The sequence below is a fragment of the Rhinoderma darwinii genome, chromosome 13 (assembly GCF_050947455.1).
Source record: "Rhinoderma darwinii isolate aRhiDar2 chromosome 13, aRhiDar2.hap1, whole genome shotgun sequence".
Taxonomy (NCBI): Eukaryota; Metazoa; Chordata; class Amphibia; order Anura; family Rhinodermatidae; genus Rhinoderma; species Rhinoderma darwinii.
The window spans coordinates 65,261,153-65,280,858 of record NC_134699.1 but is presented as its reverse complement, the minus strand read 5'-3'; the positions used below and the strand labels follow the sequence as shown (position 1 = coordinate 65,280,858).

General features: G+C 43.2%; 1 protein-coding gene across 2 annotated transcripts in view; it reads right to left on the bottom strand.

Moving 5' to 3' along the window:
* DNAH9 (dynein axonemal heavy chain 9) overlaps positions 1–19,706 on the bottom strand; it is a 207,294-nt gene that overhangs the window by 109,902 nt on the left and 77,686 nt on the right. For both annotated transcript variants that reach the window (XM_075846330.1, XM_075846331.1), the window contains exons 28-35: positions 17,653–17,809; positions 17,463–17,567; positions 15,558–15,715; positions 13,770–13,908; positions 9,253–9,540; positions 4,130–4,340; positions 2,699–2,826; positions 2,121–2,229 (exon numbers count right to left, since the gene is read on the bottom strand). In XM_075846330.1, coding sequence (XP_075702445.1) covers positions 2,121–2,229; positions 2,699–2,826; positions 4,130–4,340; positions 9,253–9,540; positions 13,770–13,908; positions 15,558–15,715; positions 17,463–17,567; positions 17,653–17,809 — 1,295 coding nt within the window. The remainder of the gene's footprint in view (positions 1–2,120; positions 2,230–2,698; positions 2,827–4,129; positions 4,341–9,252; positions 9,541–13,769; positions 13,909–15,557; positions 15,716–17,462; positions 17,568–17,652; positions 17,810–19,706) is intronic.

The following is a 19,706-nucleotide window of genomic DNA, read 5'->3' as shown; positions in this document are numbered from 1 at the left end:
TGGGTCATACAGAGTTTTTCAGTTTCCTGTAAATAAAGTTTGATTGTTGTATAATTATAAGTACAAAAACTTTCTAATATACTTTGTTTCAATTATTCACAATTTTCAAGATCTCTGCTTGTTGTGTGTGAATTGCAACATCCAGAGCCTGAAGACCAGTATAGCCCTAATACATGCTTTTCACTGCTGAGGGTTTGTTACAAATGTATTCAGACTAGACAATTCTGTGAGCTGAACTCCAGACTAAAACATTGTATCAATTTATGTTGGGTCTCAGATGTTTGTCTAGACTGGATACAATTGTACTAAACTTTTAACAGTGAGAAGTATTAGGCTCTGTTTGCATCGCGTTGGAGGCTCCGCTAGAAGGTACCGTTACAGATTCCGTCAAAAATGCCAGAAATATACTTTTATTTCTGATAAAATGACGGACACCATGATGGAGACCCCAACAGAACCAAGTCAATGATGTCCAGATACATCACAGCATCGAATTAGGTATTTCTGCTCCAATAACAGAACAGAAATACAAAATTCATGGTGCAGATGTGAACAGAGCCTTAGGTCTGTGTGGGTTCTGAGCCTCTGGATGTAAATAAGAATGCTTGTATAAAATAAAAAAAAACAAAAAATAAAAAAGGAAGAAGAGGAAAACCCCCTCTAAGGCCTCATGCACACGAACGTAAAAATGCCCGTAATTACAGGCCCATAGACTTCTATTGGCCACGGGTACCTTCCCGTATGCTTATGGGAAGGTGCCTGTGCCGTTGAAAAATATAGAATATGTCCTATTTCAGGCCGTAATAACGGCACGGGCAGGCACATAGAAGTCTATGAGGCTCCCGTAATTACGGGTGACTATGTGTGTGCACCCGTAATTACGGGAGCGTTGCTAGGAGACGTCAGGGGATAGTCACTGTCCAGGGTGCTGAAAGAGTTAACTTTTTCTTCAGTAACTCTTTCAGCACCTGGGACAGTGACTACCGCTGGAGTTATTAGTATTAAAAGTTAACTTACCCAGAACTCTTCTTCTTCTTCCTCCAGTCCGACCTCCCAGGATGACGTTTCATCCCATGTGACCACTGCATCCAATCACAGGCTGCAGCGGTCACATGGACTACCGCGTCATCCAGGGAGGTCAGACTGGATGTCAAAAGAGGGACGCGTCACCAAGACAACAGCCGGGGTAAGTATAAACTTTTTTTTACTTTCAAACACTGCGGAAACTCTGCCTTGAAAGAGCTGCCCCTTCACTCTATCCTGATAGAGAGAAGGGGCTGCCGATTATTGCAGAGAAAACGGGTCCGTAAATACAGGTGGAATACTGGTGACACCGGACCCGTATTTACAGGCAAGGGGCCGTAAATACTGGTGGCATACGGGTCGAATACGTGTTACAAAGGACCAGTATTTACGGGAGGAAAAAAATACGTTGGTGTGCATGGGGCCCAAGGCTGGATTCACACATCGGGTTTTTGTTGCAGATTTTGGAGCACATTTCTGGGCCAAAGCCAAAAGTGAAAACAGGGGGGGGGTAAAAGTAAAGGTTCTTCCTTTTTATTTTCCATTCCTTTTGAAACCACTTCTGGCTTTGGCTCATAAAATCTGCAAATAATATGAGATGCCTAATGCTGGAATCACACACGAGGTTCTAGATGATATTTTTTTAGCAAAGTATGAAGTGTGCAATATTTTTAAGCGAAGTGTGAATCCAAACGGAAGGAAAATAAGTCCTTCCTTTATACTTCTTATTCCTTTTGAATGAATCCACTCCTGTCTTTGGTTAAAAAAAACCTGCATCAAATACTTAATGTACGATTCCAGTGTTAGGTCAGGATCACACAGAGTTCTGATGACGTTTTTGGCTCAGTTTTTTTTTTTTTTAGCCAAAGTCAGGTGTGGATCCGAAGGGAATGAAATATAAAGAAAAGACAGACATATCTCCTTTTTTTGTGTGTCGACTCCTGTGGTTGGTTAAAAAACACAGCCATATACCGCTTCAAAACTGCGTGTGATTCCAGCCTAAATGTGTAAAATGTATGAAACAAGTTTAGTTTCCTTCCTATTTGCAGAATTTGTGGCTGTACTGGCAACCACTGAGGGGCTGAACGAGACTTTACCTGCTCTGGAAACTGTGGCCGGAGTGGCGGTCCTCAGATGACTGATCTCAAACACCAGCCTCATGCTTGGATTCAGCGGGATTCGCTCATTACTGGCCAGAGTTAAAACCTGAGAGAAGGACAAAACAGGACAAAATCTGTGAAACACATTTTAGAAGTTCTATACACAGACAATCAAGACCTATTAACCTACATTCATTTTTCTTGTCCTGTCCTTAAAAGGTTATTTCCATCAATTAACGTTTTGGCCCATCGCTAGGATATACCATAACATTGTGATCAGTGATGGTCCGACCTCCGAGACCCCGACCAATCCGAAGAATAAAGTGGCTGCAGCGTTGGTTTAGATGCCCCGTCTCAGTGCTAAACCAGCGCGGTTACCCCTTTATCCTCAGTGTCGGTGGAGTCCCGGCAGAAGGACCCTCACAGACAAGAAAGTGATGTCTTAACCTAGTGATATCGGCCCATCAAGTAGGCCTCACCTTAATGACTGGAGTATAAGAAATTCTGTAACGCACAGAAATTGTGCAAGGAAGAAGAGTTTAATATTAGCGTGTTATCATCATCCTCTCACGTACCTTATTATCATCCATGACTGTATTCAAGGACTCAATCCACATTGGATCAATATCTCCATCGAGAACGATCCACTTGGGTCCATCATGTGTAACGTTGGCCAGTTCACGCATGATTGAGGAAAACAGACCTACAACACATACAGAATATTAATGGCCGCCTCTGGAGTCGAACCGTCTTCTAGGAAGAACAAACTAAACTCCAGTGGCAACAGCATACACCACAGTCCGCACCACCTGCGCCACTCTAAGATATGCTTCTCCCTCTATGCTTTCCTTCCATCACTCATTACTCAGTTCATGTACTGTATAGTACTTAAAGGAACAGTGTCACCACAATTTTTTTTTTAATATGTTAAAGATGTTAGTGCTTTATTAAAAACGTTTGGCTTAATTTGTGTGTTTGTGTGTTACTTTTTCTTATTTTTACACTTTTTCTTCCCTATGGGGGCTGCCATTTTTTTTTCCATTTCTGTATGTGTCGATTAACGACACATACAGACATGGAATACGGCAGCCACAGTCCGATAGGGACTGCGAACGGGGCCCGTTCCATCCACTTCTGTGTACGCCGTCTGTGTGGGAACGGCGCATGCGCCGCTCCCACACAGTCCAATTTGAAATGCGCGCCGTCCGGCGCCATTTTCCTGTGGACCGGAAGTCGCGGCCGGACAGTAAGATTACTACTTCCGGTCGCGGCTTCCGGACTTGTGCACATGGAGCAGCGGCAGCAGACGGAGCGGATGGACCGGAGGGAGCGGCGGCGACTGGAGCAGGTAAGGGATTTATATGTATGTTTGTGTTTCAGTGTGTGTTTACTACTGTATGTAAACCTTCTACACTGTGTGTTAGCTCAAAAAATGGCGACACACAGTGTAGGAGGTTAGACCGTTCAAACCCCTCGTTTCTCCCGGCACTAGCCAGGATAAAGGAGGGGGGGGATTCTGAGAGCTCACTAGAGCGAGGGATTTTTACCCAATTTTGCAGCATAAAGCAATGTGGTTGCTTTACCACATGCAATGCTGCAATTTTGGGAATGGCTCCATCTAGTGACCAGTGCTGGGAAATATTATAAATTGAATCCAATTTATAATATTTCCTGACTCGTGAAAAAAAAAAAAAAATTAGAACAATGTTTAATCACCTACACACTAACTGTTTAACTAAAAAAAACAAAACATGTTTTGCTGGCAACACATTCCCTTTAAACTGGACCTTGGCAGGGCACGAGAGGATTGCTTTATGGTATACACCCCATGTATAATACATACACTGCTTATGGATGCTAGGTCATGGGTATAGACAAACAAATATGGTATGCTGTATGTTCTAGAATATCAAAATACTTTGAATTAGATAGTATGTCATAGTAATCGGAAACGCAGCAGGATTATGGAATAAATTATATATATATAGTAATATAGCTGCAGTTACCGTCTTTCCACTCGCGGGTGGATGGATTTATAATGCCGAAAAGCTCATCGTTGGTGACAGCTTTTGGATTAAGGTCTGTCCACACAGGACGTCTTTTCATGATCTGGTAGGTCTTGTTCAGGGACTTTAGGACTTGAGATTTTCCCGTTCCGGCATTGCCTACGATGAACACGGAATGACGTACAGCCAACAACTCTTCCAGTTGGACGACCTACAAAACAACAAGTGGCATTAAATCCTGCACTATGCAACATCCAAAAAAGTAAGTGAAATACAAAGTGGAATACAGTAGCATCCTGAATTATTTATTCGTCTTTATCACTTCAATGAAGTAGCAATCGGTTTCATTTTCTCAAGGTGGAAGCATCATCATGTTGACGGGTTTTCCTATTACATCATGGTCCAGTCGGAATTCAAGTGTTTTTCCCATTTTATGTAAATAAAGCTGAACCCTTGTAGAATGAAGAGTTCTGCATCTTTGAAAATCAATTCCAATCTCTGCTTGCAGTCAGTGACTTAGAACATTGTTTACATTCAGAGGCTGAAAACCTGTGCTGATCTGGTCCTACCAGTGCGAACAGAGCCCAAGCCAAACCCATCAGCAGCACAAATCTGTCTCCTGTCCTGGACTCCAGGCTAAAGGCTGGATGACCCTGCACAGGATCTCACCACCCGCTAATCAAAGAGACCAACCAGGACTGGGGCCCTCTCTTCAAGGGCCCCATTGTAACCGCTTGGGCTGCCTCTATGGCACGTATGCTATTGTGTAGAACTTTTCATTATAAAATAATAAATCTCGCCCATTTAACATATGGTCCTTTAGTGTAACTGTTTAACTCCTAGGCACACGAGGATGTAGTTACTGCGCGGTTCCGGATGCGCTCTGTCGGCGACAGTGTGCATCGGGTACCGGGAGGCCAGCTGTTCCCGACAGCTGACACTCCACTGTTGCCGATCAGCGGCACATTGATGCTGATTTTGGCAATTAACCCCTTAAATGCAGCGATCGATTGCAAACGCTGCATTGTAGGGGTTTCTAGCACATCGGCAGACCGCACAATAAAAATGGTGAGGTTTGCCGATGGTTAGCATGGCTACCGGAGGCCAAACATTGGCCTCCATGTCTGACATGTATGGAAGCCTATCGGGACCAGCCTCCTGACAGGCTCCTTGTCAGCGTGACAGGAAGTCACTGCCGTTCCCAACACACACTGTCGGTGATAGCATGCATCGGGAACCGGGAGGTCAGCTGTCCACGACAGCTGACATTCCACTGTTGCCAATCAGCGGCTCATCGCCGCTGATTTTGGTGATCGATGCATTTAGGGGGTTTGTAGAACATCGGCAGCCCCCATGCAATTGTAAGGGGTTGCCGATAGTTGTGATGGCATGCAGAGGCCAGATAACGGCCATGTATGGAAGCCTATGAGGACCAGCCGGTTTTGTTGCGTTGGAGAACCGCATGCGGTCAACTGCATGCGTCTTTTGTCTCTGTAATGCTGCAGTTGAGGTTTGTTAGGGGCTTCCTGTATAGAGTTCATTACATTGCATAACTGTTAGCAAAAACGCAAGCAGTTCAGCAACAACTCTGGCAGCGCGGTCATTAACCGCATGCGGTCAGACGTTACTAAGATGTGGTCAACCGCACAAAAAACACATTGTAATATGCAGTCGTCTGTCCATAACACAAATTTCACCATTGACTTCTATTGAAAAAGGACTTGCTGTGGTTTAAAAATGCAACATAAACGCAACGTGGCCGCACCGTGTGACCTTACCCTCAGAGTGACTGACATTACACTACATAGGTAGTGTAAAGGATTCTAGCAGCGATCACGGCTGCAGGTAAAAAATTTAAGTGTAAACAGTAAAAAAAAAAAAAAAAAAGTTTCCAAAAACATTTTACAAAAGTGTAAAAATAAGGTTTTTTTTCCCCATAATAAGTCTTTTATTATAGGAAAAAAATGAAAAGCGTTATAAAAAAAAACAACTTACACATATTTACTATCACCGTGTTCGTAACGACCCAAACTAAAAAACTATAATGTTATTAGTTACCAGCAAAAACTACAACCCGTCTCGCAAAAAACAAGCCCTTAAGGCCTCATGCACACGACCGTAAAAACACCCTCATAGACTTCTATTGGCCACGGGTACCTTCCCGTTTTCTTACGGGAAGGTGCCCGTGCCGTTGAAAAAGATAGAACATGTCCTATTTCAGGCCGTAATAACGGCACGGACAGTCCATAGAAGTCTATGGAGCTTCCGTAATTACAGGTGACTACGTGTGTGCACCCATCATTACGGGAGCGTTGCTAGGCGATGTCGGTAAATAGTCACTGTCCAGAGTGCTGAAAGAGTTAACTGATCGGCAGTAACTCTTTCAGCACCCTGGACAGTGAATTCCGATCAGAATATACAGCAACCTGTAAAAAAAAAAAAAAAAAGACGTTCATACTTACCGAGAACTTCCTGCTTCCTCCAGTCCAGTCTCCCGGCCATTGCCTTGGTGACGCGTCCCTCTCGACATCCGGCCTGACTTCCCTGGATGACGTTTCAGCCCATGTGACCGCTGCAGCCAATCACAGGTCAATCACAGGCTGCAGCGGTCACATGGACTGCCGCGTCATCCAGGGATGTCGGGCTGGATGTGAAGAGAGGGACGCGTCACCAAGACAACGGCCGGGTAAGTATGAATTTCTTTAACTTTTATTACAGAAAGGGCTGTCCCTTCTCTCTATCCTGCACTGATAGAGAGAAGGGGCTGCCGATTAGTGCAGTGTAATTTTGCAGCCAAAAACGTGCCCGTAAATACGGGTGGAATACGGGTGACACCGGGCCCGTATTTACAGGCACGGGCCCGTAAATACTGGTGCAAAACGGGTCGAATACGTGTGACACCGGACCCGTATTTACGGGTGGGAAAAAATACGGTCGTGTGCATGAGGCCTTACACAGCATTTTTGACTGAAAAATAACCGACCCCCAGAATAAAGTAAAAGTGTCATTTATAGTGCACGGTGAACACCAAGAAATAAAGAATTTAAAATCCTAAAATTTTGGTCACCTTTGCTCTAAATAAAATGTAATAAAAAGTGATCAAAAAGTTGTATGTACCAATAAAAACTATAGCTCGTCCTGCCAAAAATAAGCCCCGACACCGCTCAATCGACCAAAAAATAAAAAAAGTTATGGCTCTCAGAACATGTGGATACAAAATACGTTTTACTACTTTTACAAAGAAAAAAACTGAACATTTACATGTGGTATCACCGTAGTCGTACTGAGACGCAAAATAAAGTTTAAAGTTTGTATTTTTTACCGCACGGTCAAAGCGGTAAAAACGAAACCCACAAAGCAATGAAGGGATTGCAGTTTTTTTTCCAATTTCACCCCGCAAATAATTTTATTTTCAGTTTCCCAGTACATTATATGGAACTTTAAGTGGTGTCAATAGAAACTACAACTCTCCTCGCAAAAATAAGCCCTCACACCGCTCTATGATGGAAAAAGAAAAAAAGTTATGGCTCTTTGAAAGCGGGGAGGGAAAACTAAAATGGAAAAGCAGAAAAGGATCAGTCCTGATAGGGTTAATTAATTTCTAATAAAAAAACACATTTATGACCACACGTGGGGTATTGTCGTACTCGGGAGAGTTTGCGTTAACAAATTTTGGGCGTTTTTTTCTCCTTTATCCCTTGTGAAAAAGAAAAAAGTTCAACCCTTTAACGTTGATATTCATTTTCGCGGCCTAATTCCACTAAATTCTGCAAAAAAACTGTGGGGTCAAAATGCTAACTACACCCCTCAAGGAATTATTCTAGGGGTAGTTTCCCAAATGGGGTCACTTTTGGGGGGTTTCCACTGTTTTGGTCCCTCCAGTGCATTGCAAACCCGACACGGCACTGAAAACCAATTCAGCTAAATCTGCGCTCTAAAATCCAAATGGCGCCCCTTCCCTTCTGAGCCCTACTGTGGGTCCAAACATCAATTTATTACCACATATGGGGTATTTCCGTAATCGGGAGAAGATGCTTTACAAGGAATAAAGAAGAAAATGCACCCCAACATTTGTAAATGACAAATTTTCACAGACTAACTCCAATAAATATACCAAAATACCTATGGGGTCAAAAATGCTCACGAAACCCCAAGATAAATTCCTTGAGGGGTGTAGTTTCCAAAATAGGGTCACTTTTGGCACCACAAGACCTCTTCAAACAGGACATGGTGCCTAAAATATAATCTAAAAAAAAAAAAGAAGGAGGCCTCATAATCCTCTAGGTGCTCCTTTGCTTCTGAGGCCTGTGTTTCAGTCCATTAGGACACTAGGGCCACATGTGGGGTATTTCTAAAAACTACAGAATCTGGGCAGTAAATATTGAGTTGCATTTCTTGGGTAAAACTTTGTGTTACAGAAAAAAAATGTATTACAAATTAATTTCGGCCAAGAAAAAAATAAAAAATTACATTTGTAAATTTCCCCTCTACATTGCTTTATTTCCTGTGAAACGCCTAAAGGGTTAAGAAACTTTGTGAATGCTGTTTTGAATACTTTGAGGGGTGCAGTTTTTAAAATGGGGTGATTTATTGGGGGATTCTAATATATAAGGCACTAAAAGCCACTTCGCAACTGAACTGGCCCCTGAAAAAATGGCCTTTTGAAATTTCCTTGAAAATGTGAGAAATTGCTGCTAAAGTTCTAAGCCTTGTGACGTCATAGAAAAATAAAAGGATGTTCAAAAAACGATGCCAACAAAGTAGACATGTGGGGGATGGTAACTAGTGACTATTTTGTGTGGTATTACCATCGGTTTTACAAGCAGATCCATTTAGAAAAACGCAGATTTTTGCAAATTTTCTCTAAATTTTGGTGTTTTTCACGAATATTGAATTTATCGACCAAATTTTTCCACTGACAAAGTAAAATATGTCACGAGAAAACAATCTCAGAATCCCTTGGATAGGTAAAAGCATTCAAGTTATTACCACATAAAATCACACGTCGGATTTGAAAAAAATCGGCTGTGCCACATGGCCAAAACAGGCTGTGTCCTGAAGGGGTTAATCTAGTAAACTACTCTATTTGTCCCCATAAAGTCAACAAACTACAAATCCTTCACCTTTAATACAAAGTTGTCTTCTGCTTGCAATTTCAGGTCCAAAACTGCCTGTTTCACAAATGTCTCAAAGTCCATATCTCTCTTCCTGGGCACGTCCAGTGCTGGGAAAAGATCTCCAATCAGGCCCATGAATACTGGCATGTCGTCAGTGACAATCTTGGGGATGTTGAAGTCACGTAGAGCTCTCATGAGGACCTGGTCTTCAGGGCGATCAGGGTCTCCTCTCTTCAGGGAGCCGGCTACCACCAACACAGATTTGATAGCTCTTAAACCCCAGTCGTAGTGGTCCTGTATAGTGAGAAAATAGGAATACGTCCATAAAAATAGAAAATATATCTAAGGCTTCATTCACATCTGAGTTGCGGTTTCGTTCTGACGTTCCTTTGGAGGTTTCCGTCAGAACGGGACCCTGAACAGACACAAACTGACACCAACGGAAGCCAGAGGTTTCTGTTTCCATCACCATTGATTTCAATGGTGACGGATCCGGTGCCCATGGTTTCCGTTTGTCTTTTTTGTGCACCGGACCCATCGTTTTGCCAGAAGCAATAGATAAGCAATAGCGTAGTAGACTACGCTATTGCTTCCGGCAAAACTACGGGTCCGGTGAACAGACAGACAGAAACCATGGGCACCGGATCCGTCACCATTGAAATCGATGGTGATGGGAACGGAAACCCCTGGCTTCCGTTGGTGTCAGTTTGTGTCTGCTCAGGGTCCCGTTCTGACGGAAACCTCCAAAGCAACGTCAGAACGGGACCCCAGCACAGATGTGAACGAAGCCTAACACCTCAGATCCGTGATCATAAATAGAATCTAATTTCAATAAGGCTCTGTTCACATGTTATACATACACATTCGGCATACGCCCAAAATAAGCCATTCCCCCCATTCACCTAATGGAGGCCAAAAGTGTGTCCTTTTAGCCTTCATCAGGGCAGTATGAGCCGGTATACCTTTTTTTTTTTACTGTATAGGAAAGCACGGCAAAAAAACACTTTTTTTTTTTTATTTTTTAACATTGTAGCCAATGGCCGACCAATGCCAATGTATGGCCATAAAGTTCCGGTGACCACCTATGACGTATCGCCATAGCCTGATGTGAACAGTGCCTAAGCACAGTGCAGTGTTCTGTGTAATCATTGCATTATAAAGCAACTTTCTAATATACTTCGATTCCTCCCTGCTTCTAGATCTGCTTGCAGTCAGTGAATGGGAAACATTCTTGTTGTTTACATGCAGAGGGTTCTGACCTATTACTTCTCACAGTTGAAAGTTTGCTACAATTGTACCCAGCCAAGCCAATCCCCCGTGAGACATCTGCCTCTTCTCCTGAGGCTGAATTCAGACGACTGTAGTATACGTCAGTGTGACAGGCGTTAAAACAACTTCCGTCACTCGGACGCATGTATTTCAATGGGGCCGTTCACATGCCCTATTTTGTACTGTTTTCACAGATCCCTCGATGGACTCAAGTCTATGGGGATCCGTGAAAACGGGACCCGCATGGGGGCAACTGACGTAAAACACTGCCGTTTTTCATGTCCGAGTTTCCCCACGTTTGTCTGAATTCGGCCTTAGGATTTCCTACAATGTATCAATGTAGGTAAAATAATTGCTTATATTGGCTGCAATTGTAACAAACCTTCAGCCGTTAGAAGCGGTCTTTGGCATCTGTATGTAGACAATGAATGTTCCTATTCACGGACAGCAAATGGAAACACAAAAGACAATATTAGTACGTGTAATGGAGGTCATTCTGGCAATCAGATAGTTAAATCAAAGTCTATATATAAAACTCCCATGCACGACAGGCCTGCTCAGCCGTGCGATATCAATCTCCTGACGCTCGGCTGCTGCAATCATTATTTCATACTCATCCTCAGTTTAGCTCCCGCTACAACACGAAACACTTTAAACTTCAAACAACCTTTACCCGGCTGTTCTCGTATCTCTCACAAAAGTGTCTGCTTTAAATCATTGGGACCTTTTGTCACATACAGTATTGTACTATAGCGGCAGTCCTGGTCGCTTCATTGGGCCACGGAGAGAAGGATAGATTGTTCTGCTCCGGTGCTACATTACAATGTCACATGCCGGCCCCGACAAATCGGGTTTGATACTGTAACCTTTATGTAGTAGAAGAAAGATGAACGAAGTTCCGGATTCAGCATTAAAGTACAGGAGCGACTGTCTGGCCAAGCATACCGCCTGGTAATGACTCCTTTCAAGTGTGTTCCGTCTGGCCTAGCATTGCAAAAAGGACGCGGGATACATTACCGGGAAAGTGCGAGCCTAACTACTGAGTAGCGAATACGTGGGGGGGGGTATGGGGGATCCACAATAAAAATGGCATAAAACAGATAGAGCAAGGACATGGAAGATGACCACTACTGAGGGGCAAAGATGTACACACAGAGGTGCTTAGAGATTACAGAAATAAGACTATGGTGATCACGTACTAATCTTGTTTTCCACAGAAAAATTGTGCAAATACACCAGAGTATGCAATGCTACGACGTGCGCCATAGTTATTGTAACACACCAGTTTATTTCCTTTATGTGCTGGCGAATAAAAAAAGAAAAGCGGTGACTAGTCAAATGTGATACTTATTTCCCATTGTTAATGTAGAAGCAACATGTTCTGTGGCTCTGTAATCTGATTACAGTACAGGATAAGTAATGTATGTATACAGTGTCTCCACCAGCAGAATAGTGAGTGCAGCTCTGGGGTATAATACAGGATATAACCCAGGATCAGTACAGGATAAGTAATGTATGTACACAGTGACTCCACCAGCAGAATAGTGAGTGCAGCCCTGGAGTATAATACAGGATGTAACTCAGGATCAGTACAGGATAAGTAATGTAATGTATGTACACAGTGACTCCACCAGCAGAATAGTGAGTGCAGCTCTGGAGTATAATACAGGATGTAACTCAGGATCAGTACAGGATAAGTAATGTAATGTATGTACACAGTGACTCCACCAGCAGAATAGTGACTGCAGCTCTGGAGTATAATACAGGATGTAACTCAGGATCAGTACAGGATAAGTAATGTAATGTATGTACACAGTGACTCCACCAGCAGAATAGTGATTGCAGCTCTGGAGTATAATACAGGATGTAACTCAGGATCAGTACAGGATAAGTAATGTAATGTATGTACACAGTGACTCCACAAGCAGAATAGTGTGTGCAGCTCTGGAGTATAATGCAGGATGTAACTCAGGATCAGTACAGGATAAGTAATGTAATATATGTACACAGTGACTCCACCAGCAGAATAGTGATTGCAGCTCTGGAGCATAATACAGGATGTAACTCAGGATCAGTACAGGATAAGTAATGTAATATATGTACACAGTGACTCCACCAACAGAATAGTGAGTGCAGCTCTGGAGTATAATACCGGATGTAACTCAGGATCACTACAGGATAAGTAATGTAATGTATGTACACAGCAACTCCACCAGCAGAATAGTGAGTGCAGCTCTGGAGTATAATACAGGATGTAACTCAGGATCAGTGCAGGATAAGTAATGTAATGTATGTACACAGTGACTCCACCAGCAGAATAGTGATTGCAGCTCTGGAGTATAATACAGGATGTAACTCAGGATCAGTACAGGATAAGTAATGTAATGTATGTACACAGTGACTCCACCAGCAGAATAGTGATTGCAGCTCTGGAGTATAATACAGATGTAACTCAGGATCAGTACAGGATAAGTAATGTAATGTATATACACAGTGACTCCACCAGCAGAATAGTGAGTGCAGCTCTGGAGTATAATACAGGATGTAACTCAGGATCAGTACAGGATAAGTAATGTAATGTATATACACAGTGACTCCACCAGCAGAATAGTGAGTGCAGCTCTGGAGTATAATGCAGGCTGTAACTCAGGATCAGTACAGGATAAGTAATGTAATGTATGTACACAGTGACTCCCCCAGCAGAATAGTGAGTGCAGCTCTTGAGTATAATACAGGCTGTAACTCAGGATCAGTACAGGATAAGTAATGTAATGTTAGTACACAGTGACTCCACCAGCAGAATAGTGAGTGCAGCTCTGAAGTATAATACAGGATGTAACTTAGGATCAGTACAGGATAAGTAATGTAATGTTAGTACACAGTGACTCCACCAGCAGAATAGTGAGTGCAGCTCTGGAGTATAATGCAGGATGTAACTCAGGATAAGTACAGGATAAGTAAGGTAATGTATGTACACAGTGACTCCACCAGCAGAATAGTGAGTGCAGCTCTGGAGTATAATACAGGATATAACTCAGGATCAGCAGAGGATAAGTAATGTATGTACAAAGTGACGCCAACAGCAGAATAGCAAGTGCAGCTCTGGAGTATCAGGTTCAGCACAACAAAAGCAATGTCATGTATGTACACACACAGGGGTTCTCTATGAACTTGCACATTTTGTCATGGAAATACACCTATCTCATTATTTATGCCCCTCCCCCATGACATGGAAGCTCATAGGGCTGCCGTACCTGTTTAGACAAAAGTTCTTTGCACAGCTGGTAGAGGGTAATGAACTTCCTGGCCAGCAGCCTGGCTTCAATAAATCCTTCTGCCACCAACATAATCTCGCAGATCAGTTCAAAATCAGGGACCACCATAGCACAGGGCCTTGAAGAAGGAGACATTGATAACATTAATTCATCTTTCATTTGGTAACAAAAATCCTTGGCAAAATGTATGAATGAATACTACTAATTTAAAACCTATGTTGATGGCACTTTTATTCACTTAGAAAGGAACTATATTGCTGAAAACTGAAGGGGCTTAGTCTGACCTCAAACAAAAATGGAGGCAAACCTTTAACCCGAGGCCCATTGGTTTGGATACTTTCTTCCAGAAACAACGCTACACCTGTCCTTAAGCTAAATTTAAGTGAATGGGACTGAACTGCACAACCTGTGGACAGGGGTGGCATTTCTTTTGGTAGAAAGCATTCAGGTTCTTCTAATTCTGAACAACCCATTTAAAGGGGTTGCCCGAGTAGAAACTTGTATTAGCCGCTGTAACTGTTATCAGGTTGTACTTGTACATGGACGCTCCGTCGATCAGATGCGTCGTTCCACCTTTTTACCGACGGTAATGTAACCGTGAAATTATATTTCTCAGTGTCGGGCCGTTAAGTGGACAGGTCACTGAGCTTTCTCATTTATTTTCTCCAAAATCCCCTCCTCTCCATCCACACTGCCTGTACCCCTCACTCTCCATCCCCGCAGCATGTCTCATGTCGCTATAACATGCCAATAACTCAGGGTGTGTTTAGCCTGGTGATGTAGGCGACTGGTGGTACCACTAACTACCATGCAACGCTGATGTGGTCACGCGAGCGCTGCTAAAAACAGTGGCACAACGCATCTGACCAACAGAACGTCCATGTGCAGGTGAGTACCCACCCCAAACAGTTACAGCGGCTGATACAGGTTTGTACCTGGAAAACCCCTTTAAGCTAGAGCTAAAAAACGACTTTGGACCCTGCACCCCATAAGGCAATCTTCAAATTTTCGTGTGATCTGTGTCGTACACCTAGACCAACCTCTCTCTCCATAGAGGGGACGGTGTGTGTGTAATTATAATTGATATAATACAAATATTTACACACAATTACAAATATTCTATAATGACTACATTATTATCTTATGATTCACTAGACTATGCTCCATGCCGTGATACAATATGTGAGCTCTATACAACGCAGGTAATACGGTCATACGGCAGCGCACCTGCTCTGTGGGATTTTATGAAATCTTAGACCTTGCCTATTGCTTCATTACACTGCGTTGTGACCACTGAATGCGGCTTGTTCCAGTGACAGACCACAATAAAGGACACCTAGACATTTAGAATATGTTCACACATATTTGCGACTGAAAATCCCTCCCATCCACCTGAACGGGTTGTTCTGCAGCATGAGCAGAGACCTATGTACAGATGTGGTGCGGTGTCTGAAAGAAGGCAGCCGTGTTTTTCTAATCCTGGACAACCCCTTTAAATGTAAAGTAAACACCTGTCGGGTATTCTTTCTTGGCACTGCCGACTTGCCAAAAAGGGATCACTGAGGAAAGGGAAGCCCAGATTTCCATATAGCACAGTTTTGCGTTCGTGGTCTCTGACCAGGACTTTGGGGGGCTTTCTGGAGGCTGCTGAACCCACCACCTTAAATGTATACGGGGGGCCTAATATGAGCTCTAATTTGAGGTCTTTCTTCATTACAGATGCTCATTATTTACTTTGAAGTCATTCGTGTATGGGATATTTCTCACCTAAACAGAGCCTTGAGATTTTCCGGTAGTTCAGTACGGCCGGCATAACCTGGATTCATTGTGATGAAAATCCCCACAGAAGGAATGAGATTGATCTCTTCACTCAGGAAGTTGAATCTCTTTTTCTTGTCCCTGATGGCATCTTGTATACTCTTCACCTGTTGATGATATTATATACAGCGATAAGAACATCCTATTTTAATATATTTTGCTTGGAATAGTTGTATCAAACGTACATTAAATGTATTGGACTAAAACACCCCCCAAATGGACAGGAAGCAAGTGCTATATGCAAAACGGCACTCCTTACTGGTTGGCCAAGGGGAATCACCTGACCAGGTCACCTTTACAGCAGTGAGAGCGGTTACCCAATCCAGCCAATATAAGGGAAGAAGTCCGTAAAGAACATCCATAGTGTCTGGTCTGGGAGTAGTGGATGCTATTTTCCACACTACATTTCCATACATATGATTAATTCTGTAATCTGGTCGGAGTTCCCCTTTCGTTTTCTTGCGGTGTAGAGTATATTGTTTGGTATTATGTTAGGAGTCCCCTCGCTCACGATCACCACCTTTTACTGATGCTAAAAAATATTTTTTCCCTTGTGCTTTAAAGGTACAACTACCGCAGCCAATTGAGAGTTGGGTTGGCCTGATGGACGCTCAGCCTGTAGTTCCGGTTATTTTTCACTATATATTAGGGACAACTGCTGGAATAAATTTCCATAATAATGTTAGTATTAGAACTGCTCCTGTGGGACCGCTCTAAATCCATCATCAGACTTCAGTCTGGGTCCCATTCAGTCGGGATTTGCTTTGTAAGACATTCCCTTACATATTCTCCACAGCCTGCTTTTCAACCTCTCACTGTCTAAAATACGGGTTGTATTACAAACCTATTCTCCAAACATACCGTCTCTTAGACAATCTAATGAGGGCAGATTGGTGGAAAATAAAATGTCCAATGAGAAGTCTGTCAGCCAAAATGATGGGAAGAAAAGTGGAATAACCTGTGACCTTTACACCGGCTCCTACATCTCCCCAGGGACCTCACAGGCTTCACATTAAAAGGTCTCACATTTGTGAAGGTTGCCATTTGGAAGCAAAGAACTTCCCACAATGCCTCTGACCGGCAGCCCCTCTGCAATCCTTGCGAATAGTGAAGAGAACACGTTCTTCAATCACTGGGTAGACGATCACCCGTTGCTGAGGTTAACGCAAAGTAATTAATCACTAGGCAGTTTGGGCACAAGAGTCACAATGCAGCTGTAAACTGAGCAGCTCTACAGAAGTTGCCCACCTACAAAACACACTCCCCTTTTGTTCCTGAACAAAACAATTGCATTTGATATTGATAATCATAATCAATACTGATCTACAAGCAAGGGTTCTGCTTGCATATTTGGAGCAATGGATTGCATTTAGCCGTCCTCAGTCTGAATTGGCTGGGGGTCGGCACAGATTATTTTAGGAAAGAAGTGTGCTGCTCTTGTGGGGGGCATAATTCCTATTCAAACAGTACACTGCTCGTTTTACTTGGAAAGCCGATCTGAAATGAAGGAGCACAACGCTCACCCGAGCACCTCAGTCCCTTCGTTTTAGCGACCGGTGGGGGTCTCAGTGCTCGACCCCCCACCGATCAAAACTTTACGTGTCACTAGGACATGTCAAAGTTTAGTTACCCTTTAAAGCTACATAGAAACAAGGACCCCACCGCTTTCCCTCCAAAGAGCTATGAACCTAGGGCTGTTGTCAATTTGATTCAGGAATATTGTAATGATATGCGAAACAACCATAAATCAGAGAACAGCGGGCACAGAAAACCTCCATATGGCTGTATATTTGTAAAGGGCACCCCCCCCCCCCCATTTAAGAGACATGACACGTGCTGTAGACCTCTGCTTACCTGTACAGCGACCACAGACAACACCTCTACGGAGATTCGGTTAAACTCATCAAAACAACCCCAGGCACCTGTCTGTGAGAGACCCTTGTAGATGTTTCCACAGGACTGGAAGATAAAAGGAAATAAAACACTGTATTCTGTGAGACTTCTGTCGTGTGATGGTGTCTTAAGTAAGAGCCGGACTATTTACCTTGTAGTCCATCTGCTCAGAGCAGTTGAAGACATAAACCATGATGCCAAGAGCTCGGCCCAAGTCTTTAGTCGTTTCAGTCTTACCAGTGCCAGCTGGTCCAGCAGGCGCTCCACTCATGGTGAGATGAAGGGATTGAGTCAAAGTAATGTAACATCTACAATGTATAAGGTTACAGAATTACTGCCGCTCCCAGATACACAATTTAAGGCCTCATGCACACGACCGTAGCCGTTTGCACGGCCGTGATTTTCGGGTCGGGCTGCTGTGGACTGTCAGCCGCGGGCCGCCCGCAAATCGTACGACATGCACATGGTCGCCGTTATTGTTCTCAATGAGCCCGAACCGCAGAAGATGTCCGTAATAGGACATGCCCGTTCTTTCTGCGGTGCGGGTTCCCGGGCCATGCACGGACCGTAAAAACTACGGTCGTGTGCATGGCCCCATAGAAAAGAATGGGGCCGCAATTCTCCCGTGGATTTTCGGGGGAATTGCGGCCGCAAAAACACGTTCGTGTGCATGGGGCCTAACATCTATGATTACCTTTGAGCACCATATACTGTTCCTATCTCGTAATGTACACACAAATTTCAATCACTACTGATTTTCTACTGATCACGAGTTAACACCTGTACAGAGCTGCAATCAGAATTCTGCTGTTGCCACTGCAAACATTGGCAACATCTACATCACTAACAGCTCAGCTGAGCTCCTATAATGCATGACGACAGTTAGTTCTTTTATATATTAGATTACTTAAGATCGCTGGTGTAAACAGGACACTTCTGAAAATAAAAATCACTAAAGTAAGCTCTGTATTGTAAACAAGCAGGGAATGCCAAGGGATATCAGCTCTGAATTATAAATACAGCTCTGAAACATTACAGGACGTAATGTTGGATCAGTACATGGTAAGTAATGTAATGTATGTACACAGTGACTCCACCAGCAGAATAGTGAGTGCAGCTCTGGAGTATAATACAGGATGTAACTCAGGATCAGTACAGGACAAGTAATGTATGTATACAGTGACTCCACCAGCAGAATAGTGAGTGCAGCTCTGGAGTATAATACAGGATATAACTCAGGATCAGTACAGGATAAGTAATGTAATGTATGTACACAGTGACTCCACCAGCAGAATAGTGAGTGCAGCTCTGGAGTATAATACAGGATGTAACTCAGGATCAGTACAGGACAAGTAATGTATGTATACAGTGACTCCACCAGCAGAATAGTGAGTGCAGCTCTGGAGTATAATACAGGATATAACTCAGGATCAGTACAGGATAAGTAATGTAATGTATGTACACAGTGACTCCACCAGCAGAATAGTGAGTGCAGCTCTGGAGTATAATACAGGATGTAACTCAGGATCAGTACAGGACAAGTAATGTATGTATACAGTGACTCCACCAGCAGAATAGTGAGTGCAGCTCTGGAGTATAATACAGGATATAACTCAGGATCAGTACAGGATAAGTAATGTAATGTATGTACACAGTGACTCCACCAGCAGAATAGTGAGTGCAGCTCTGGAGTATAATACAGGATATAACTCAGGATCAGTACAGGATAAGTAATGTAATGTATGTACACAGTGACTCCACCAGCAGAATAGTGAGTGCAGCTCTGGAGTATAATACAGGACGTAATGTTGGATCAGTACATGATAAGTAATGTAATGTATGTACACAGTGACTCCACCAGCAGAATAGTGAGTGCAGCTCTGGAGTATAATACAGGATGTAACTCAGGATCAGTACAGGATAAGTAATGTAATGTATGTACACAGTGACTCCACCAGCAGAATAGTGAGTGCAGCTCTGGAGTATAATACAGGATGTAACTCAGGATCAGTACAGGATAAGTAATGTATGTACACAGTGACTCCTCCAGCAGAATAGTGAGTGCAGCTCTGGAGTATAATACAGGATGTAACTCAGGATCAGTACAGGATAAGTAATGTAATGTATGTACACTGACTCCACCAGCAGAATAGTGAGTGCAGCTCTGGAGTATAATACAGGATGTAACTCAGGATCAGTACAGGA